Raw genomic sequence first — 25,176 nt, forward strand, 5'->3', positions numbered from 1 at the left:
CCTTGATCTGTAATATTAAAGGGTTATCTTCCTTCCCATCACAGCAGCACAGACCACGTAAGGCACATAAGCCTAAAAAGCAATTTATTACATTCTTTCTGCAAATTAGCAGCAGCAGGGGTATAGGATACTTCGGTTCATCACAATCAAGAGCACTGTCTTAATGTGATTGAAATATGGCTAATACAGATAAGATTCACAAATCTGCTCAAAGGCTTGTCAGAAGGCAATACAACCAAATTCATTAATTGAGATTTTAGTGGATTCAACAAGCATGACACTCATTTCATACCATCAGGCAAAAAATCATATTCAAGTTGCCTTACCTCAAAACTGAAAAGGATGCCAATAGACTACGATTCTAACTCAAATTCCCTATTACCATGCTAAGACCAGACTTAGTAATTTTGAAAAAAAAAAATCTACAAAAAGAAAACTGTTCAACAGTATAATCACCTTGAATTACTTATCTTTTCAATGTGAAAAAAAGATTTAAGTCTTCAGCCTCTGTTTTATTGAATTCATCCTTAAGTGAAAGGAGGGATACACTGCCAAATGCATGGCATTTTTTTTCTCTCAAGGCAACAGCACCATCTAGTGATAAGCAGACCAGCCTCAATGCTATTAAAAATGTCACGAAGGATTCAGGAAATATGTTGCCTCTTCCTCCTACTTAATTTTATATTATAAATAACATTAAAGTTTCCACTTCCATCAAAAGCAATAATTCTTAACATTTTTCAGTTGTTAACCATAGAATCATAGAATTGTTTAGGTTGGAAAAGGCTCTAAAGTACATTGAATCCAACCATTAACCCAGCACTGCCAAGTCCACCACTAAGCCTTGTCCCTAAGCGCCACCTCTACACAGCTTTTCCTACTTCCAGGGATGAGGACCAAACCATTTCCCTGTGCAGTTTGTTTGTATGCTTGACAACTTCATCTTTTAGTAAAGAAATTTTTCCTAATGTCCTAAACCTCCTCGGTATAACTTAAGACCATTTCCTCTTGTCCTGTCACCGGCTGCCTGAGGAAAGACACGACTTCCATCTGGCTACAACATCTGGCAGTTGCAGAGAGTGGTAAGGTCACCCGAGTCTCCTTTTCACCAGGCTAAACAATCCCAGCTTCCTCAGCCACCCCTAATAAGACTTGTGCTCCAGACCCTTCACCAGTTCTGTCGACCTTCTCTGGACATACTCCAGAACGTCAATGTCTGAGCACCAGTGCCAAGTACCAGGGGATAATCGGCTCCTAATTCTGCTGGACATTGGCCTTCTTGGCCACCTGGGCACACTGATGGCTCATGGGCAATAGACCAGCACACCCAGGTCCCTCTCTGCCAGGCAGCTTTCCAGCTCCTCTTCCCCAAACCTGTAGCATTACCTGGGGTTGTTGTGACCCCAAGTGCAAGACCTGGTACACAGCACCATGAAACAAGCCACTTAAATTTTAATTCATTTTCTCATTTCTCTACCACAACTAGTAAAGAAAGTTTAGTAACAATTCACTTGACCTGTATTCAAAAAAACCCCATGAATATCTCTCTTTTTTTACGCTCCTCTACACTGAAGTATAAACTCTTTCAACTGGAGAACCAAAAAGTACCTACAAAAAGTAGATAGAAAAAAACCCAAACCAACTTCAGGTGGGTAAAAAAGAGTATGTATTAATTGTAACAGGGTTAGTCTTTGTGCCTGCACCACCAAAGTTCCCTTCTTGATAAAGGAAGGTAAAAATTACCATGAATTCTTTTGGATTCATCATTTCTAACCATTTAAAAATACTAAAAACTGTGTAATTTGCATAAAATTAAATGAATTTTAGCTTCCTTATATAATTTATTCCTAACAATCATTTCTCTTTTGTTTGCTGCTGATGCAAAATTTTTGCACTTCCTTAAGGTTGGCAAGCATACTCCTGTCCTTCATGCTGCAAAAATAAACTTTCCTTCCTATATTGCTCTAGATGAATTGAAAATTTTGATCACTTATCATTCATATTTCAGTCTCTTTTCATGTATTTTCATATTTCTAATCATGACACTGAGAACAAAATTGCACTCAATTACTATCACTAAGTCCTGCAGCTGTTACTGCTGCCAAGAAGGTTAAGTCAATAATTTTATACACATGACAAAGATAAGAAGCATCTCAGCATGAGACCAAATGGCTTGGAAGATAAAGATCACACAGGGTAGAGTATCATCACTGCTGTAGACCACTTTCACTTTGATAAACATCCTCCACACAGGTCCCTCTGATGCTCTGTCAGAGGAAACAAGTGCCCAAAATGACAAGTTTCAGTAACTCACAAAAGAGAAGCGGAAAATTCCAGCATTTCTCTTTTACTATGAAAGCCTAAACAACATGCTCTTCAATAGTTTAGTCAACATACTATTTTCTCTTTGGTTCTTTCTAATTGTTTTTCTCCTATAGAGGTGAAATGTCTAAATAATGTAAAAACGTTCCACAATTCATCAAAGCAAAAAAGCTAAGTGACAACACTAAAAATGGCATTTTATAAATTTAAATATCAACCAAATGGGTCTGCCACTTATAGGATATCACCATGCTATCCACGCACTATATGAATTGCTGACCGTAACCATTATTTCAAGTTCTAAAATATTATTGGAGGACCAAGTGGAAGAACTGCAAAAGGAGACTGAAAATGAGGAATTGCTAAAAGAAAAGTGAGTGGGATCAGTCATCAACAACATCTTGCTTCTGGCGCAAGTTTTGAAATACTTTTGGTGACTGGTCCCACTCACTCCCATTAAGCAGTTCCTCATTTTTTTAACCCGTTACCGTTCAGAGAAGAACAACACACAGGTCTCTGTCCTGGTTTCAACTGAAGCAGAGTTAATTTTCTTCACAGCGGATGGTGTGAAGCAGTGTTTTGGATTTGTGCTGAACACAGGATTGATGATATAGAGATGATTTTGTTATTGCCAAGCAGGGCTTACACAGAGCCAAGGCCTTTTCTGCTTTTCGTGCTGCCACAGTGGTGAGGGAGTTAGGGGTGCCTGGGAAGCTGGGAGGAGATACAGCCAGAACAGTTCACCCAAACTGACCATAGAGATTCTCCAGACCATTGAACACTCAGTGCATAGAGTGGGAGGAAGAAAGAGGAATGGGAGGACATTCAAAGTGATGGCGTTTGTCTTCCCAAGTCACCATTACATGTGATGGGGCCCTGCTCTCCTGGGGATGGCAGAACACCCGCCTGCCCATGGGAAGCAGGGAATTTATTCCTTGCTTTGCTTGTGTGCATAGCTTCTGCATTCCCTATGGAACTGTCTTTAACTCGTGAGTTCTCTACTTTCACCCTTCCAGCTCTCTCCCCAGTCCCACCAATGGAGAACTGAAGGAGCAGCTGTGTGGGACTTGGCTGCTGGCTGGAGTTAAACCACAACAGCCTCGAATTAAACTGCATTCTGTGTGCAAAAAAGAATCAAGTATCTAAAAGAAAACTAGGTAAAAAAAATGGGTGATCAAATTACATCTCTCAAGCACCACCAAAAAAAATCTCAGTGGTACCACATCCTGCAACAGAACAAGAAGCAATGGCTATGAATTGAAACACAATAAATTCTGATTCAATGTGAGGGAAAAAAAATCTGTGTATTACAAGAACAAATACTGGAAGAGACTGCCAGAAAAAGTTGTGGAGTCTCCAGCCTTGGAGGCTGGTCAAAAGCAAAATGGGCATAGTCCTGAGAAAGTTGTTTTAGCTGTTCTAAAGAAGGGCAACGGAGTAGCTGATTCCACAGGTTCCGTCCAATAACGTCAGCTATTCTACCATGTATCTGTATGAATCCTAAACTGCATGAACATACCAGCTTAGTTTACCAAGCTCTTAGCAATGACACCTGCACAAACAACTGTTCCATATACTCCTACGTTCCACAGACACTCAGATTTAAGAAGGCTCAAAACCCTCATCCAAGGGGATTGAGGATGATACCCATCCTAACTCTGGAAATTCCCCTGAAAGTAATTTCTTGTCTCTGATAGTTTCCAGATAGAGATGAACATTAGTATGATTGAAAAAAATCACAGTAAAATAGTTTTAACTAAAACTAGAAGTCATGCAAATTAAACTCAGAACTTATTTCTGAGTTAAAAAAAAAAAGTATGCTTAGAACATTCAAATATTTACTGCAAGACAGCATAGCACAGAAGAGAAACTTAGCCTAGTATCTACTACCAGTTTTTTGAGACTTGATAAAGAATCTCTGATAATTCAGCTACCAAATATGACCTCAAGTAAACCAGACCAACAAATGTCAACACAATAACACAATACATAACTTGCATTTGTATCAGCAGAAGTTACAAAACCACAGTGCAAGTATCATGTATTTGTAGACAGCTCTTGGGCCTGTATAATTTTCTGCATTAAGTCAACAGCTCTTATGAAACTAATTAATGCAGAAACGTACTACTCTCAGTAAAAAAAAGGAAATACATTAGTTTTGCAGTAAAAGCAATCAAATTTATATATGCATTAACACTGTACTGAGGAAATTCTCTTGCTCAGACTTCTAAGAATAAGAGACTGCAGTTATAATAAACAAACTAAGAATAAAAACTAATAATGGACACAAGATGGATATAAGACATACCTATAAGCTCTGAAGGATTCTTATCACTGAAGTGTTCACATACACGGATAAATGTTTCTGTATTCTCAGGTGTAGGGCACTCACCATGCCTGAAAAACACAAGAACATATGGATTAGGAGATACCTGAGGGAAAGGGAAAAAGAAAAAAATTTAATTCCTTCAGTGTGATCTTTCAAATTAAAAGCCAAAGAAATAATTAAAAAGTACAGACAACTTACCCTTTACATTGGAGCTTTATATATTTAATTCCCTCTTTCTCTATATCATTTCTGTCATAGAATCTAGTGGTGTTGGTCAAGTCTACTAACAAACCCATTTTAACCTAAAAAACAAAACAACAAAAAAAAAATTAAAATAAACATATATGTGGTTCAAATACCAGTGCATAAATACTAAATGTCTAAAAACAAAATAATAAAAAGCAACTACAGGCTACATTTGTAACTTTTAAAATTATTAAATATTGCATTTGCTTGTAAAATCTGTATTTTACCACTGTTACAGACATCTGCATTTCTTTGTGAAAGTTGGTGTCTAAATTAGCTCTAGTCATCAATTCAAAAACTTCTGTTTGCTTCAACCAATGATTCTAAATTAGAAAATTCTGCTAACAGCAGGGAAGTCTGGTAAAGAATTACTGTAACAGACTAAAAAGACAAACATGATGGAATCAAGTGCTCTCATGCAAAGCAGAATAATACTAAACACTGGCACAGTGTAAGAAAAATTAATTACTGAGACTTACATATAAGTACACTCTGAAAAAAAAAAACCTCATTTTAATTTACGTGTCTATTAGAGTGCAACACAATGAACACTTTTTCAATCAAAATAATTAAATTCTTAAAAACATCTTATTTAAAGCTAAAATGCAAAATAACTTCAGACATTCAAATATGCTGTCAGCAACTAAGGTGGCAGTGTCAATCCCTCAGACATCAGGACGTAGCTGAATCCAGGATGCCTTGCCCACTCTACCCTAATGTGTCCCCTTGTGCATCAACTGAGTTTTTTAGTGTTGGTTTTTATAGCTGGTCTTTCAAAGAGGTTTGTGCATGTGACTATGTTTTTAAGAAGGATGGAAAGCAGAAATTCCACTGGGTGGCACAAAACACACGGAGTATTAAACTATATCCTTGCTGATCCTTGTTCCAAATAAAATTTCCAACAAAAAACCTACCAGTTTTACTGTGCAAAAAACAGCTCACAAACACGCCTGAGCAAAGAAAGTATTTCTGATTTCCTGTCTTGTAATTGCTTTAGACAAAAAAAGCTCAGTGTCATTTTTCAGGTAGGACCAACAGAACTGGTAATAATTTAGCAGTGCAGTTGGAGGAATTACAAAATAAAGCACCATTTCCACACAATTCAGAAAAGGTAAAATCCAATTATAACTAGAATACAGTTCAGAAACGCCTGTTTCACATGAATATGTTGTTTCATAGACCCCTAATGGAAAATTTCCAATTATCTATAGAGATAGCTCTCCATGCTATTCAAATTTCTGATGATAAACTTTGTAATACATACTTTCCTATTACTTTTATTTAATAAATATTAAAAACTATCATGATGTCATGTCAACAGGATTAAAAATTCTAAAGTAATATCCAGATCAGTTCTGAATTTCTCATTGTCAACTCTGCATATTGTATTCACAATACTTTATTTACTCTTACCACTGTGTTTTACAGAAATACAAACCACCTCACAAGAGGGTCCACCTGAAAACAATGTTACACCGTCTGAAATTTTAAATATAAGGTATCAATTGAGATGCTAAGCATGAAGATTGACAGCATCCTAGACAGTGGTTAATTCTGTAGGAATTACAGAAAGGCAATTAATTCAATGATTACTTTCCTTCCTCTCCATTCCCTATAGAACTTTGCAAATGTCTTCAAGACTACTTAATTCAGGCCTGTAGGACTTCTCACTTGCTATTCATTTGCATTTATTACAGACCATTTCAATCATATATAACTGAAGCTCATATGAACTGACACTGTCCCTCACATACTGCAGGGAGCAGCAAGGCAAACAGGCATCGAGTGTAATTTATCCAAAGCTATAAAAGCACTTATGGTGTATAGAGCATGTAAGACCTGAAAGCAGTTTTCCTGCTTTACAGAAAGCCTAATCATTTGCATTCTCAGTCCATGGGATTGACTGCACATAACACATTACAATTTAGAGAGTGCAAAGCACAAGAAAATTATAAAGAAATCTTTAAAGAGCAGTGGGATTATACAACATATCAAAGTATACAATGTACACTAGTATACAAAGTATACAAAGTATACTAGTCAAACTATAATTTTCAAAAAATCCATGCAAAAAAAACACTGATACCACTGGAACAAAATAAAAGCCTTCCCCTCACTTCCTCACATTCCAGATATCCTCAGCTATTAATGCCTTAAGTATGTGCTCTTCTGCTACTGTGCAATAAAATGAGCTTTGCTAGGTTCCCCTGTATGACCCCAGAAGTTTCTCCTTAGACACTGGAGATTGAAAACATCCTCTCCAGGAAGGAGAGAGCATACTACAATACAATCCATTCACTCCAGTCTCAGGAATTTTTTCTTGCATTTCTTATTTGAGGAAGATAGTTTAGATCAGTGATTGAATATATCTGTGAAAACAATAATGTGGCTGAAAATTGGTAAGTAGTTTTCCTAAAAGAAATTCTGTAACTTGACCATACTAATTACCCAAACATTCTTTTGAGTTAATTGAAACCTAGCTCTTTGTGACAGAAATAAATCTGTATAAAGCATAAATACCTGTACAAAGCATAAACTGTACTAACCTACCTACTCAAGAAATAAATTTTAAAAAATTATTCACGCTGTCACAAATTTAAGAGAACATTAAGATACTATGCTAGTATTGGTGATCAGGACAAAAATGGTGCTGCCATGGCCAATCAAATCAGTTTCTAACATTCAGATTTTCAGCAACCATCTCCAGGAGATAAGGAATCACACAGGAAGCTTGTTAGAGACAGTTCCTCGCAGACAGATGTTATCTTAAATGCTAAACCAGTACCTTCAAAAATCTGTGGTAACAGCAGTATCTTTCTATTACAGAAACCCAGATGTAAAAATTCTGCTGAAATCTTTTATTTGGGAGCTAAATTATATGGACTTAAGTAATAACCAGTTTTCAGAAGTAATTATTCTGCAAAATATTAGCAGAAAAAACACACTGCAATAAAATTATGAGAACTATGCACAGTGAGTTACTTTCACCTTGAGTGGGAAAACTCACTCTTACACGGCTCCTCAATTTCACATTTATTTCATTGCTGGCTTGTTGGTAATCAATCTGGTGATCTACAAATAGAGCACTTCAGCAACCACTACATAACTTGGCAAATAAAAAAGAAATACATATTTTCAAATAGAAAACTTTCATCAACAATGCCAGTGTCCAATACAATGTAATAGATTTGACAAGAACAGAGAGTTTGAGAGAAATTCTGCTTGTTAATCAAAACTACCAGAATATAAGTGGGGATCCTCATGCTACTAATTTTAATATCAAATTCTAATAACTTGATGTCACTGAAGACATGAATTTGTAGCATTACAACAGAACTGATTGATGTGACTACTGGAAAGTCTCACCATGATTTTTTTTTTTTTTTTTTTTTTTTTTTTTTTTTTTTTTTTTTTTTTTTTTTGGTGGCAAATCACTAAGGAGGCAAGCATTTAGAAATTTTGAGTTAGGCTGTTAAGTTCTCTGTAACTTCAAAATATACACAGAATTTTAAACTGCTTTAAAACATGAAGAAGATTGGTTTGGGAAAATTTCCAGGTATGCCTATAAAATACAGCCGAAGTCAAAAATAACATAACACATAAAAGAGGAACTCAAGTACAATTTAGATGCACATGTCAGAGACTGAAATAATACAGTTTATGGATTAAACATTTTTATGAAGCATTTTTGTCCATTAAAACTGTATCATGAAGCTACACCAATAAAAGCTGCATCACCACAGCCCACCCTGAATGGGCCCCCTGACTGAGGCCCTGCACTGTAAGTTGATCTGAGATAAGGTAAAAGTGACACTATTCTCAGGTCTGGGCTGAGGGAGAATACTTCCACAGGAGAATTAAAATTAAGCCCAGCAGCTTTAGAATGGAGCCATAGCCTCAAGCTTATCTGCAGCCAGGTCTGCACAGACTCTGCCCCAACCCCGTGGGAGGAGGAGAGGTTTCAGGCATGTAGACTCCAGGCAGAGGCAGTGAACACCCTGCACAGACCAGCACAGCTGTGGGGCCCCCCACCCCAGGACAGCCACATCTACGGGACATTCACGGGAGGGACAGCAGAGGGGGTGTCACGGTCCATCAAAGCCCCTGCACCAGAGCACTGCACGTGACGCAACATGATGCAACTGACACAGAGCCTTGCAAGGGACAGCGTCAAACTTTCCCCTGCACATGGAGGCACCTGGGCACTTCCACCCAAACATTAATTCCTTGGATTCTATACTCTGTGGCGGGAGACCCTCCCCACCAAGAAGACCAGAGGGAGGGGAGCAGCAAGATGTCATTAGGACCCAAGGAAGGGTGATATGTTTCTATTTAATCTGACCCTGTCACTCTTTCTGTGCCTCACCCACCTCTTTTTTCTATTTCTTACTCCTTCTTCCTCTTTGCTTCTTTTACTGTTAAATAAACTATATCCATTTCTTGGTATCAACACTTAACCTCGTTTTGTTTTAATCTTGTTTTAGGAAATATTTTGAACTTCAGTTTTATTCACAGAGAGTTCTGTTTGATCCTTTGTTGATTAGAGCTGATCATAGAAGCACAGATGCAAGAACTCTAACAAGGAAAATTCCTACCAGTTCAAGCACTGAGAACAGGGACATATGCTTCACTGATCATCCTTTCTCACCCCATTACTTCTACCACTGCTACACTGAGTAGTTCACCATCTACTTCATACCTAAGCCTAAAAAAGATTAATAAAATGAGGATTCCCATTTTTTAGTCACCTAATTCTTCTGATGTTTCAGGTCTGATACTGTTAAACAAATACAGAACTAATTTAACCTCAATCAACAGCAAAAAATAATGAAAAAACCCACAGAAAAACCATCACTTGCATTATTCATCTCAGACACAATCAAAACAAATGAGACTAAACTCCTATGTTAAGTTTAATAACCAATTAAATTAATTAGGTGGTAAGCCTTTCTTTGCCTGACAGGCTCAAAATCCCATTTTCCACATCTCCAGATGCACTGGACTGGCCACAACCTACATGAAAGGCTGGAAAGGTCCTGCTCCCCACCTTTATTGTCACAGCTGTGCTACAGCACAGAACAACGTGCAAACTGAAGCACACAGAGAGAAATGGGCACAACACAGAATGAAGAAGCAAGCCAGAACCACAAGTCTGTAGTGGTGGATGCCACGAGGTTCAATAAGGCAAAATGCAGGATCCTGCACTTGGGTCACAGCAGCCCTGGGCAGTGCTACAGGCAGGGGAGGAGTGGCTTGAGAGCTGCTGGGCAGAAAGGGACATGAGGGTCCTGGATGACAGCTGGCTCAGAATCAGCCAACACTGCGCTGCCCACGGGGCCAAGAAGGCCAGTGGCACCTGGCCTGTATCAGCAATGGTGTGGCCAGCAGGACCAGGGCACTGACTGCCCCCCTGTACTCAGCACTGGTGAGGCCACACCTCGAGTGCCGCGTCCAGTTCTGGGCCTCTCACTTTAGAAAGGACATCAAGGTGCTGGAGGGTGAACAGAGAAGAGCAACAAGGCTCATGGAGGGTCTCTTAGGAGGAACAGCTGAGGGAGTTGGGTTTGTTTAGTCTCGAAAATTCTAACCCGTAAAGAAAACACTTTCAGAAATCCATTAATTGCAGAGGAGACCTGGAAATGTAAACTTAAAAAAAAAAAATCCATAGAGGTGTCCAAAACAAAGCCATCAATCACTTTTTCCTGTGATCTGAAAAGCAACACTTGAGTAAACATTAATAATGAAAGCAATGCTTCAATTATTAGAAAATTTAACTTTACCTTCAGACTCTTTAAGTAGTTGGATAACATACTTGGGTGAAAACGATTTTCTTCAGCAACCTGTTCATCGTATCTTGGTCCTAACATTGTCTTCAAGGGTAAAAACTTCCCTACAAAAGATAATAAAATTTTGCAGTATTTTATATATATGTACAGTAAGACCTTAGTGTTTCAAAGCAACATGCTGAGCAGTTTTAGACAGTCACCTTCAGTCACAAGTAATTGCAGAAATAGTACTGTCAACAGTAAATCTGAATATTTTTAGTTATGAGTTCTCAATTCACAAGTAAGTTTAAAAGTTTAAAGGAAATACAGGTCAGTTCATCTAAAACAGAAATAATTTAACATTTTTAGCTAAAAATCACTTTTTTTTTAGTGTGATTTAAGTTGGGGGCTACAGCACAATAGAACGTAGAAAACTTAAACTCAGTGCAGTTGAAAACATGAAAACAGCATTTTAAAATGACAGTTTGTCATCCAATCACATTGTGCTTGAAAGTTTTTTGACTTTGCCACTTGTCACACCCATACTAACACTACACATTCATTATGGAACATGAATAATGTAACTAAGCTATTTTAACTGAGGCATTCAAGAATAGGGAGCTGCACTGACAAAAGAATCAATGGCTACATAAGAAAACCACCATCCTTTACAAGATGCTGGGAAAAGAGAAGAGTGGGAAAAGTGTCTGGAGGTTACAATTGTTTCCCCTAGCATCTGATATGAGACTGTACAGTTGCAGAAAAGACTCTCCTGTTCTCCATCTTCTGGAACAGAGAATGAACATGTTCATTCTCTTCCTAGTAGTAAACCTTGATTTAGTGTCTGATTTGCATTCTGATTTCTTTTTGAGCAACCAAAATACATTCCTGTTCACTGACAGGAAAAGACAGACAAAGCAGTCTAGTCAGCATCCCCTGCAGCATTTGAATACCTACAGACAGCTGTAGAAGTGATGAATATTTCATAGAGAGCCCATTTACCACAACTTTCAAAGCTGAAACACAGATGTTTGGAAGTATTTAGGTGCTCAGCTTCTATAAATTCCAGTTTCTTCATCTCTACCTAGAAAATTTGCAATTTGGTTTCTGTAAAAATCCTCCATCCCTGTGAGAGGCATACAAGCCTCTCATTAAGCATCATTGAGCTACTGAAAATCTAACCTTTAATTCTAAAAATATTTCTAAACTTTTTGAGTAATATGGACAAGTATAAAGGAGGCAGTAGCTACTGTCTCTTCTACAGTTTTGCCTTACATCTTATGCTAAAGAAGTGATGTAGTAACAGCTGACTGCAACTCAAGTCAAGCCTCCATGCGTAAGCTTTTGAAGATTAAAAAATCATTTGCTGAATTAGGTGATCCAACAGTAACAAAGTGATACTTTACACGGATCTCAAAACATCCTAAGTCATTCAAGTACCTAAACTACATTATGACACTAACTGTAACTCCTCAACAGAATTTTCAAATTAACTTCAAAATGTTACCGGAACCCTGATAACCTACAATTACCTGCAGTTAAGTTTAAATTCGTCAAAGAGTTTTTGGAAAAGTGGCTATTAAAAACCGTTTTCCAAATTAGTTACCTATCTAACAGATGGTATTTCTCTAGGCTGAAAAATAGGTAAAAAAATCTAAAAATATGAGCCTAGTATATCAGAGCATGGACATCAAGTGGATAAATCTGAGAGAAACCAAAGTGAACAATGTAAGGCATCACATGTTCTACATGTACATGCTCTAACTTTGTCACATTTTTTATCTTCAAATCTAAATTCTAGAGCATACCAGTGAAGAAATACTTTTAATTCAGCCTTATTTCCTGTGACATGAAGCTATCAACTCAAAACATGACATACATAATTATGTATGACCATGGTATGTTTAGACTGAGCATTGATTAGGAAGGCTAGACTGGATAGCGTGACTGAGGTTAAGGGAATAAAATGAAATAGTAAAATTCACAATTAAAAAAACCCAGTATCTCTAAAAAGTAACAGTTTTCTGATTCAAGAGAACTATGCTGGATCAAAGCATCCATTTCACCTAGTATGTCATCACCAGCACAGGCCAATAACAGACAATTAGGAACGAGAATAAAACAGTGACAATGACAATCCATCATCAGATTATTCTCCCCAACTACAACTCGTTATAGGTCAGAAACTTTCGGAATCAGAAGCATTACTCTAATCTAAGGTGCCTTCTCATATGCAATATGGGTACTTTCCATAACAGCCCACAGTTCTGCATGCTACATGTGCATCTAGAACAGGATTTGCTAATATGCATCAATAGAAGGAGGCTGGAAAACGCTGCTGAGACATTTCTCATTCCTCTTCTTCCGTACTTTGCTAGCACTTTCCACGGCAAAATTGCCAAGAGCATGGGTTTTCAGTGGTCATGGGAAGTGGATACCTGCTGAGATGCTGACACCAAGACAGTAAGGCTGAAGCAACCTGATCACTTCAGATCTAAGAATTCAGAGAAAGCTCTGTTCATATAAATCAATAAAGTTCTACTACAATGCAACAAATGTGAAAATGTGTGATTCTGAAGAACTGCTGTAGCATAAAACTAGAAAGCGGTACAAAACTCCCAATATTTAAAGAAGTGAACTGGAAAATAAGGAGAGATGTAGATGAATCCACCTTGTCCAGGATAAAGAGCCTTGTTAACCTGAATGAACCAAAACTCACCAACAGCAGCCTTTCAGGCCTCATTAGTACTTGTATTGAGGTCATCTAGAAATTCTAGATGCCACAACCATGGGACAAGAGCATCATGATCAAACACTTGATGAGTATGAGTCCACCGAAGCCATACAAACCTTGCTTAGCAACACTATTACTAATACACTATCAGATGGAAATAAAGCCACATACAGGTGTTAGAAATCTGATTTAAACACTAATTCAAACTAGAATGTGAAATTCTATTTACATATATCTCTCAACCATCTGGGAGATACTACCAACATCAATTAAACCCTAAAAATTATCTCCCATAAAACTGCTAGATGTCTTTGAATGTAGAACAGCAAAAAAAGCGAACATCGATGGCATACCATTACTTCTAGTCAGTTGTTCACACTAAAAAACTAAAAATCAGGTGAATGAGAACACATCCTGATAAAGCACCCAAAGAAATGAGCCAAGCACTTTCAGGTTTTTTACTGTGCATTAACTTCCTGTGCATGATCGCATGGAATGGAAAAGAATTACCTTGCAGTTCCTGAATAAACAAACACACAAGCAGTGATGGCACAGCAGATGACACACTGATGACCCTCATTCAGGCTTACTCTAGGTTGCTATTTCTGAGAAACCATGGCTCAAAAGACAGACAAACAAAAGCCACAACTAACAGATCAAGAACTTGCCGAGAAGAAAAACACAAAATAAAGAATCATTAGTCTTTTTCTGTCACAGTCAAAGGCTTGGGCTATCAAACCTCTCTCACTAGATACAAAGTAATGCATGCGGCCATGATCAGGAGAAAAAGATAATGGACACAAGCAATCGCTGTTATTTAACTGAGCCAAGTTCAGAGAAGTGTAAGGAACTTGAGGAAAACTAGTAACCCACAAATTGTACAACTGATGTTAAATACTGATAAATGCCAAATAATGCACATTGATGATTACTGAGGATTAAGCCAACTGAGATGTCTCACCAGGTTCTAAATATAGTCATCAATTTCTTCCATTCCACAACCAACTGCCATCAAAAACATGTACCACGATGTGGAAATGTGGGATAGAAAACACAGTGTAGTGTGCTTGTAATGTAACTATTAAGCAAATCATGGCACATTACCAACTTAAACAACACACTGAGTAGCGCACGTTGTATTTTGAAAATATACCTTTACATCATCACAGAGAGGGATTTGAAAGGTGTGAAAACTAGAAAATATTGGAGAAAACAACAACAACAGGGGATTGGAATTCCTTGCATTATAAACAAAATAACTTGACAAAACTAAAAAGAGAGACATTTGTTTACTTTTTCTCATACCAGGCAGCAGAGGAAACATTCAGCTGAAGTCAGTATGATAGTTAACACACTATCAAAATTGTGTCTAGATGATACTGAATTCACTGCCACTACATGCCAGAAGACTAGATACCAAGTAACAACCGAGCCAGCACATTATGGGCAAGAATATCCAACAGACAAACCCTGAAATACAAGTGTAACACTGGAGTACAAGACTTTAACTCATTTTCCAGCTAAAGAACACAGGAACACATTGGTGACTGGAAGAGCACTGTCAGTCGGAAGAGCAATGAACTGACACAGATTAAGGCTTCAGAGCATTCAGACAAAGAACGAAACATGGAAGCGGCTGCACAGAGGACTGGTATCACAGAATTGGTCAAGGTAGAGGTGACCACAGAGGGTCATCTGGTCTAACCTCCCTGCTCAAGTAGAGTCATCCTACTGCACACTGCACAGGACTGCATCCAGATAGCTCTTGAATATCTCCAGTAAGAGAGACTCAACAATCTCTCAGGGCAATCTGTTCCAGTTCAGTCCCTTGCACAGTAAAGAAGTTCTTCTTCATGTTCAGGTGGAACTTCCTCTCCATCGGTTTCTGCCCACTGTCTCTAGTCCTATTGCTCCGCACCACTAAGAGCCTGGCTCCATCTTCCTGACACACACACACACCCCATCCCGCCCCGCCGCCCCTCTGTAGATATTTACACACATCAATGAGATCCCCTCTCAGTCATCTCTCCTCGAGGATGACAAGCTCAGCTCTCTTAGCTTTTCCTCCTAAGAAAAATGCTCCAAGCCTCTGATCAACTTAGTAGCTCCAGTATGGCACCTTCTGCATGCCTGGCTGTCGCCTCCCTTATCAGATGTGGCTGATGGGAAAAGTTTTAGCCCGAAACTGAAACAGTGCGAGGCGAGAGCCCAGCACTAATGCTCCGGGGGGCAGGGGAGGGCCCGTACCCCTGCACCCCTGGGTGAGGCCGGGCCGAGTCCGTATCAGAGTGGGGCACAGGCCGAAGGGAGGGCGAGCCCGGCGCTGAAGGCGAAGCGCTGCTGCGGCCCGGGCTTTAAGGAGAACAGCCGCCCAATTGAAGTCACGTCTCCCGGACAAACACCGGCCAGGATCTCGGGGGGGAACACTGCACAGCCATGGATAGCCCCAGGACAAAGAGCTCCGGCCGGGACAGAGGGCGAAGCCCGCGGCGGCCCCCGGCGATGAGGAGGAGCGGGACCGGCGGGCAGCGGAGCGCCGCGGGGGAAGGGGCCGCGGCCGCGGCCGGGCAGGGCCGGACTGGGCCGGGCGCTCACCTGCCACGGGCTGTCCCCTCCTGGGGCAGTGGAGCCAGCGCGGCGGGATCTTGTTGTAGGACATGGCGGGGCCCAGGCGGCCCCGCGGGGGGAGGGAGGGAGGCAGGGAGGGGACGCGGGGTGCGGGCGGCCCCGGGGCGCTCAGCGGCCCCTCGCCCGCGGCGCCTCCATTCACACCCGGCTCCGCCTCGGCCCCGCCGCACTCAGAGCGCCGGGAGCCGCTTCCGCTTCCGGGGCAACGGGGCCAGGGGTGGCGCCGGCCGGGGAGAGGGCAGCGCAAACCGGGGCTCCTCAGCCTGGGAACGGGGCTGGTCCCCGACTGCTGCAGCCTCCTCCTCTCTCCAGAGGAGGGCCGCGAAGCTGGTGAAGGGGCTGGAGCGCAAATTCTGTAAGAAGGGCCTGAGGGAGCTGGGCGTGTTTAGCCTGGAGAAGAGGAGGCTCAGGGGGAATGTTATCGCTCCCTACAACTGGCTGAGAGGAGGCTGCAGCCAGCTGAGGTTCGGCCTTTTCTCTCAGGCAACCAGCAATAGAACAAGAGAACATAGACATAAACTGCGCCAGAGGAGTTTTAGGCTGGACATTAGAAGGAAATTCTTCACGAAGATGATTAGGCATTAGAATGGGCTGCCCAGGGAGGTGGTGAAGTCACTATCCCTGTGTAAAAAACGAAACACCTGGAGATGTTAAAGGAAAGGCTGGACGTGGCACTTGGTGCCATGCTCTGGTTGAAGTAGTGGTGTTTGGTCATAGGTTGGACTCGATTTCTGAGGACTTTTACAGTCTAATTGACTCTGTGATGCTGTGGTTCCTAGTGGCACCTTCAAGCCACTACAGGAAAGTAACAGGACCTCAGTCGGAAGCAGCTGAGGGAATCATTTGTCCAGCCACAGGAGCAGTCGGCAAAGGCTGCTGCAAGTGCAGTTTACGCAGGTCTCAGGCGACACTGAGCAGGCGCTTCAAAGAGAACATAATCCGCGGCTACTGAAGTAGCAAGCTGCATCAGGTTTGGAAAATGGCCTGAGCTGAAAATAGCTGGAGATGTGGGCAGATATAATTCCTCAGCTTTTACTTTTTGCCAGATGTTCCCCTTATAGCCAGATGTGGATGTGGAAATAGGTGGATCCTTGTAGTAGTGCAGCTTATTCTAATCACGATGTAACAGGCTTGCTCGTGTAGCAGAGATACCTCTGTCCTGGGCCTTCTGTTTCTTTTGTGAAAAAGCACACACAGAAAGATGGCATACAGAGAGGAACAAAAACTTTATTTCCATACAGAACTCTAGTGAAAATTCTCCGTGGGCTTAAGAGGTCTATTACATGGACTCAGTTGAAGAACTGTAGCCCTGAGCTGTTTGTCCATGTGAAAGGAATATCTAAGGTGTGGCCTGGTTTAACTCCTGTTAAAACCCGCACAGCCACTTACTCTCTCCTGCCTGTAGCAGAATGGGGTAGAGAATCACAGGGGTGAAAAGTGAGAAAGATCAGGGGTTGAAATAAATATAAGGAAAAATAAGGAATTGATTTACTATTTTCCATTGGCAGGCATGTGTTTAGCCATTTCCAGGAAAGCTGAGCTTCGTCAGACACAATGGTAACCTGGGAAGAAAAACACCATAACTCTAAATGTCCCCTCCTTCTTCCATTTTTTATTGCTGAGAACAACATCATATGGTCTGGGATACCCCTTTGGTCAGCTGGGGTCATCTGTACCAGCTGTTCCAGCTGTGTCCCCTGACAAATTCCTATGCACCCCCAGTGTGCTCACTGTCAGGGCAGCAAGAGAACAGAAAAGATCTTGATGCTGTGCAAGACCTATTCAGTGTTAGCTAAAACATCCCAATGTTCCCAGTACTGTTTTGGTCACAAATGCAAAATGCAGCATCCTAAAAGCTACTTCTGTGAAAATTAACTATCTCAGCCAAAACCAGTAGACGTGGCTTCAGTGAAGCATTAGGAAATGACAGCAATAGATTATTTTTGTACCGAATTTTCCAGTTACTTACATTTCAGTACTGTTCTGTCTGTACTTTCTGTTTTGCCATAAGCCACATGTGCTGCCTTTGCAAGTCAGTAGATGCCACAGCTTGCAGAACTAGCCAGAGCTGTATGCACAGATATAATAGAAAGCCCTTAGATTCTCTGAATACATTAAAACAATGAAAATAATTTAATCTGTCTAGCCATTACAAACTTCATTGTAGATTTTCCTCCTGTGTTTTATAACTGGATTTTATTAGACATAGTTTCTTCTCTAGAATATCCTCTAATAGTAATTGAGGTATTCAGTTAGGTAGTTTGCATAACTGAGTCATTAGGTTCTCATACTATGTTGGAAGTTTCTGAATTTTGTCTTCTAAGGCTTTTGTCATGATCAGATACTAATCTTCTCATCCTATCTAAAATTGAAGGTCTTGCTACAGCAAAAAACTAATCATATTATTTTCCCTGACTGCTAAATGTACTTCTATTGTAATGTACTTTTATTCTGTTTGAAATAAGATGCAGATTTTCCTTAACAAACAAGGAAAAAGTCAGACACCAGGTGGTGCTGAAGACCAGCCAGAAAAGAAAGTGAACCGAGTGCAAGGCATGTTCAGAAAGCATGAGAAGCTAAGAGCAACAGCAAGATACTCAGTATCTGATTTCAGTAAATTGGGAGCAATGTGCAGTAAAGTCAGCAGCATGGCAAAATTAGGAACAAAACCATTTGGAGAGGGGAAGATTAGTACAAAATGATACGATGAATGAGCAGTAATCTGCTCTCATCACCTAGATTTAAGATTCTCATATGCTTTTAAACGAGTGTAAGAGCTTCAGATCAGAAATATGTTGTTTATATATAATATATAGTTAGAATGGGAGGATATATTTTATTTAGCAATGCACAAGGCAAGTAATTGTTTACAGCTGGTGTTACGTGTTATATGCATGTACATGAACTTTGCCATATTAGCCACGTTGAAACTATTTACGCAGGCACCTGGTGATGTTTGCATGTGACATCAAACACTCTTTGTGAACAGGCATGTCCTGCTTGCCTTTATACCAACAGTTAATCTGACTCTTCTGGCGTACCAGCAGAGGAATCCAAGTCCCACGTGTCTTCCTGTGACTTTCCAAAGCTGACATGGCTATGTCTGAACAAGGACTGTGGCTGTAGTGGTCATTTCAAGGATTGCTTTGAGAAAACAAATGCAAGGTGTTAATAGCCTATAACATTCCTCTTTACTGTATATCAATTTTCTTTTACCTTAGAGGTACTACTTAGATTCTTGTACACTTAACTCTGGTTTCTGCTCACCTATTTTAATCCTTTTCCTGGCAGAGCAGACACTACAATCAGTAAGTCATTTTCCCAGGATACACGGCTTCCTCTGTGCCATGGATATCACTGCTTTGGTTTCAGCTGAGCCATGTTGGTTTAGGTAGTGGGGAGCTGAGTTTTTGTTCTTCCTTCCCTTTAAACCATTAAAAAAATACCACACAGGAACTGCAAGCACACAAATTTTTAACTCTTTTTCCTAATTAGATACTAAACTTTTACCTAAATTGTTCCTGATTAATAATTTTACACTTTTATTGTCATAAATTATGTACCTACTTATAATATTAATATAAGTTACCTGTTCTACAGAAAATTAAGAAATTAGGCACTTCCTGTGACAGAAGAACATGTGGTGTTGCCCTCTTCTATAGTGATACAAGTCAATGACCCTATTACTGTTCTGCTTCAGTATAGCATTTTTTTCCATGTGTTCATTAAGTAATAATGAATGTAATATGAAAAACATCCCTTGGGATGCTCTGTGAAACAGACATTTCTGACTCTATCTAGTAAATACATTTCTTAAAAACAAAAACAAGCACAAACCCCCCAGCATACAGATTATTTGCTAAACTGAGATTGCAAAAGGATGTAGTTAAGGGAAAGTAACTGAAAGAAGCTAATTGTATGCAAATGATTCATATAATATTATTTTTCCACTTTGTGAAGTAGGTGTTCACTTGGAAAAAGACTTGATGCAGTAAGCTCATAAGTACATGGAACACAGAAAAAATATGGGGTTTATTTACTGATTCAATTGATTTATTCCTTGCTTATTGGTTTTAATGTTCATGGCAAACTGACTTAAGAGTACAGTGTTCCTTTATGACTAATTTCAGCATGCATGAATCTTTTGTGGGGAGTACTGGTGAATAAATATTTTAACTTTGTTACTGTAGTTGTGTTTTATTCCAATAGTACTTACATTCTAATGGGTACCATAGAAAAAAAAAACTGTCTTGGTTTGGTGGTGGATGTTCTCAGGACCGGACCCGGTGGGGACAGCGAACTCCTCCCGCAGCAAGCAGCAGCCTGGCTCTCCTCTCTCCAATGCCGAGAGCAAGAATGAAGCTGATACCAGCCCTGTCCTTATCTCTCCCTCCCGACTTTTGGCCACCTCTTTGCTCTGGTCAAGCACCATACGCACCCAGCACTTAGTCTCCTAGCAACTAATGGGGAAAAATTCTGTAAGTAAAAAAAGAGAAACAAACTTGACCCCCAAAAAACCCCAACTGAAAATAGTAAAATTAAAGCATAGTTTTAGATTTCAGTGGAAGTTAATGGTTGCTTATGGTTTTTCTCTAATACATAGGCTTCTACATTTAAAAATTTATGAGTATGCACTAACTCTTAAAATCAAAAGAAAATTCGAGGAATGCAACATTTTAAATTGATTCATATTTGGTGTCAACACATATTTAAGAACCTAACTTCTGAAACAAATTATGTTTTCAGGTTTGAAAATGAAAGTAAGATTTAAAAAGAAAGTGATTTTATTCCTTACGTGTATACAATATGAAAAAGGGATGTTGAAACAAAGTTTTGAGTGCTGCAATATATTTGAGAAAATAAGTTGTCATTTACAGTGTTGTTTCTACAGAGAGCTTTGAGAGAAAGTCAGCAACAAAATTAGCAGTTTTTAATCTTCGTGACATTAGGGGGCACCACAACCTCACAGACTTGGAATTACGTAAATTAGTATGGTTACTTTTCCTGTCCAAAGTAAATAGGGAACAGCATAAAATAGCAAAATCAACTCCTGGAATCATTTCCTAGTGCGAGGTTATGATACAGTTCTTAATAAAATTTCAAACAGAAGACAACCCCGACATTCAGTAGAAAATAGACTACACCCTCCTTTTTCTAAGAGTAATAAAATTAACAGACTAATGGATGCTATATATACAGCCTCCTTTCAAGTCTATTTAAATCTTGAAGTTTCCTTTCAGCTCAAGGCTCTGAGGTATCACAGAGTTAGTTCAATCAGTGGAGTAAATCTCTGTGTGGGCAGGGACCACAGAGTGAGCTTGGGACAGAACTGCTTTAAATCCAGGTCCTTGGAGTGGGTATCATGCTTGGGGAAATCACCATAAGCTATCAGTGTACACCACCAAACTATGTGCTGCACATACACATACTGCTGGATGATGTGAAAATCTCACAAAGCAAGAAGGGGCATTATCAGTCTTAGACCAAGACATGCAGATGTGGCAGATGATTTACTTAGTGACTTACCCAGCAGATCTATCTGGGAAGAAGTTGTCTGTCCAGAGGGTTGGTGTGCTTGAACAGAGACAACAGCTGTGATTTCAACCACTGATTTGCAGGCCTGAAAAACCAGATGCCTTGCTATTGATCCTCTACAGCTGAAATGATGGTGTGTTTGATGTATCAGAGATAAGAAGCTGGACAACAGGCTTATAAGCAAGATGCCTGTCATTCCTGGAAGACTAACACTGGTCTCCTTAGTGTTCTTACAGCTTGACCTAGACAACCAAGGCCTTACCTGCATCAGCTCTGAAAGATTATTTTCAATGGAAATCCACACTGTAAAAAATATCCACATGTAACCTTGAAGAGTATATGTTCTACTGCATAAAATGAATCATATGATTTGAGTACATATGAAGTACATATCTTTGAGTACAGATGAAGTAATCAAACAATTAAAATGTCACGATGGGAGATGACTAGCAGTAGGGTAAAGTATGACATGATTTATGAGAAACTCACCTAATTTAATTAAGTGGAAAGTATGACTCATAGTCTTTGGAGCTGGGCTAGGGAGTGAATGGATTCCACAAAGTAGAGCAGTGTTCTGATGCTACACTTTCTAGTTTCTCTACTATCTGAATGGACACCTTAGTAAAAAGCTTGCCCTGACTGGAGGCTGTGGTTAAAACTAATCAAGTAACTGAGGTCCTGGTTAGTGCAGGAGGCAGACAGGGGCAGAAATAGCTGTTAGAGAGTTACTACTTTTCTACAGCCTGAAATAGCAAAGAGTAGCAGTGTTTCAGCCTATAAACCTGAATGCATGATGATTAAGATCTGGGTTACTATACTGGCAGAAATCTTTCTCATGTGATCAGTCTCACAAAGAAAAGATTATTACCCATAGGCACTTTCTCAGACTTTCTGCATCATAATTTTGTACCTATAGAAATATGTGCTATGATTCTGTATGTGAATATATAGCGTGTGTAAAATAATACATGTAGGAGCTATAATAAAGTACCTGAGAAAATACATACAGACCTGATTTTATTCATAAGACCTTACTATACAAAATATGTGTAATATACTGTACAAAAGTAAATGAAGAGCACAATCTCTTTTGAGATCCCTTAAGTCCTGAAAATACCCTAAGAAACCGGCCAAAGGCAAAGGAAGGGAGTACAGACTAAAGCAGAGGCATCAGCCTGGCAGCCCTACAGGCTTTTTAAAAATCAAATCTGAATATATATATGCTATACAAATTAAGTTATGGTAATATATATGTATGGTTATATATATAATCAGATGCTCAAACGTTGCTCTTGTGAGGTTAGTTTCACTTTCTGTTGGTATGCATTGTGGAACGAGCTGTACAAGAACACATGCTACTCTTTCCCAAAAAAGCCTCACTCCAAAGTAGAGAGAGGGAGGCATATCCTACATCTGCAGTACCACTGATTTAGAGAACTTTAAGAATAAACTGGTTCATGTAATTTTAAATAATGATGTTGAATAGGTTGTAATTTTTTGTCATCCAAGCATCCCTTAGAGAAAGGAAAAAAATTAATTTTTGTTTGGAATATGTCTGTAACTTCCTATGCTCCTTTCACATTCTCACCATTTCAGGCTTCACAGAACAATGATATTTTATGATGGACATGATGGAATAGACTTGGCCTCAGAGAACATAGTGCCTGTGGTCCATTGCTTTTCATACAGCTACAGCTGGAATCAATACCACATCTTTCAACCGCTGGTTTTACCTACTGCAACTAGGTTAAGAGTAATGAAAAAAACCCCTTATCATCCTTATACTCAAACCTCCACTCAGTGTGGAAAATGTCCTTGTCCAGATGGACTTTTAGGGAATTACTCAGAGAGATTAAGTTCCTCCAGAAAGGGAAGGAGGTAATAAAATTACTCTGTACTTGCCTGAAATTAATTTCTGAGATCTCTGAGTAAAGTTTTGGATTTGTAATCTGTACACTCTGAAAGAGTGCAGGCTGTTACTGGAAAATGCTAACACTTCTTCAGAAAAGCCACTTTGTATCTAGCTCAGCCCTGCAGAAACAGCTTCTCAAAAATCCCCTTTTGGGAGAAAAATCTTCACATGTCCTTCTACTTTCTGGGAGTTAGATCTGGTAAAATGATTTTAACATTGTATTTTTTTAAATATAATTGGACGTTTTGTCAGAGACCCGCTATGTCACACATTCCAGGCTTTCTAACCCTCAGTGAAAGACTTACCAGTCTCGGTGAATTTAGGCCTGACCTATACATGTTCTCTTACATGGAGTATTAGAATAACATGCCAGCATGTGTTGCTACACAACAGCAAAGAGTAGTGAACAGAACTAAAAATTATTTATTAAACATAAATTATTGAACAAGGACACAGAGATAAAGATGGCCAAATGAGTATAAACAGCACGTACACGACGCTGGTCATACACAAGGTTATGCTGTTTTAAAATAGGGGGCCTACTTTGATTATTTGTCTCAGATGCAAAGTTTAATTACCACAGAGGGAATAGGGAGAACGAAAAGACAAGACATTTTGTCCTGAAAAACAGCCCACTTCATTATTTTCTATTCTTCTCTGTACTGCAGTTATATCAGCTTTGAAATGGGTACAGCTGTTGCTAGGTGATCTTTATCCACTTTGTAGCTGAAATTTCAGCCAGGCTGAAAAGAGTTTTTATATCTCTAACAGCATAAAATTAAATTCTAAGGCATTAATAACTATTTTCACACAACCCTGCTTCTAACTATGGGCCTCTTTCCCGGGGCAAACCCAACCACCAGCACAAGCAATGCACTTTCATAGGCTGCAGGTCAACATGAATTAAGTGGTAGCAGCTGCAAACCCTCCCTGAGCATTTCCCTTATCTTAGCTGAGTGCATCTGGCTGGAACACCCTTTTGTCTCCACAAGGATTCCTCCCTTGTGCTGAGCAACTGTCTGTGCCGTGGGTCAAGGCTGGGAATTAATGCAGCCAAAAAACAAGTCTTCCACTCCCTCCTTGCTTGGCTCAGCTGGGTGGAGTTCCTCGCTCTGGTTTGTTTCATGGCTGCATAAGGAGTCTGGATAAACTCAGAGGGAAAAATGCACTGGGCGAAAAGGAAGAGGTGGGCATGGCTTGGGCAGGAAAGGAGATGTTCATGCTGCTTTAACACATGCCTGTCACTGCAGCCAAATATCAAAACAGAGCCTCAGATTTTCTTAGGTTTGTGATCTACCAAGGAAATCTGGGTCAGCTTTATGTGTAAAGCTGAACTAACTAAAGTTAGAATTGATATTATTCATCCAGATCTTGAAACAAACATGTCATTTATACTTTAACTGAAGAATGTGGAGGGGGGTGGGGGGCGGTTAGTATTGTGTCTCTTCAGATTTGCAATATAGAAAAGACAAAGTTAAACTCAGGACAGTTCTCTGTCTCTTTGACATAACCACCGTCAGCAAACTAGGGTTACATCTCCTGTTGTTCCTGATCTAGCTATGTTTTGTTCCATCTGTTATTAACATCCACTGTCACCATAAACAATTTTTTTTTTCTTTTGGGTGGCAAAACCACGTGTACAAAAATTGGCAATTGCTTTTTTTTTTTTTTTTTTTTTTTTTTTTTTTTTTTTTTTTTTTTTTTT

General features: G+C 39.6%; 1 protein-coding gene across 1 annotated transcript in view; it reads right to left on the reverse strand.

Annotated features, from left to right (window-relative positions):
• The window catches only part of RNGTT (RNA guanylyltransferase and 5'-phosphatase), a 168,576-nt gene extending 152,397 nt beyond the window's left edge, over positions 1–16,179 (reverse strand). Inside the window, 4 exon segments of the mRNA XM_066315130.1 lie at positions 4,631–4,719; positions 4,850–4,953; positions 10,678–10,787; positions 15,992–16,179. Of these exon segments, the coding sequence (XP_066171227.1) occupies positions 4,631–4,719; positions 4,850–4,953; positions 10,678–10,787; positions 15,992–16,055 (367 nt within the window). The 5' untranslated portion in view covers positions 16,056–16,179.
• Between the last annotated feature and the right edge of the window lie 8,997 nt (positions 16,180–25,176).

The sequence above is a fragment of the Sylvia atricapilla genome, chromosome 3, assembly GCF_009819655.1.
Source record: "Sylvia atricapilla isolate bSylAtr1 chromosome 3, bSylAtr1.pri, whole genome shotgun sequence".
In the NCBI taxonomy this organism is placed as follows: Eukaryota; Metazoa; Chordata; class Aves; order Passeriformes; family Sylviidae; genus Sylvia; species Sylvia atricapilla.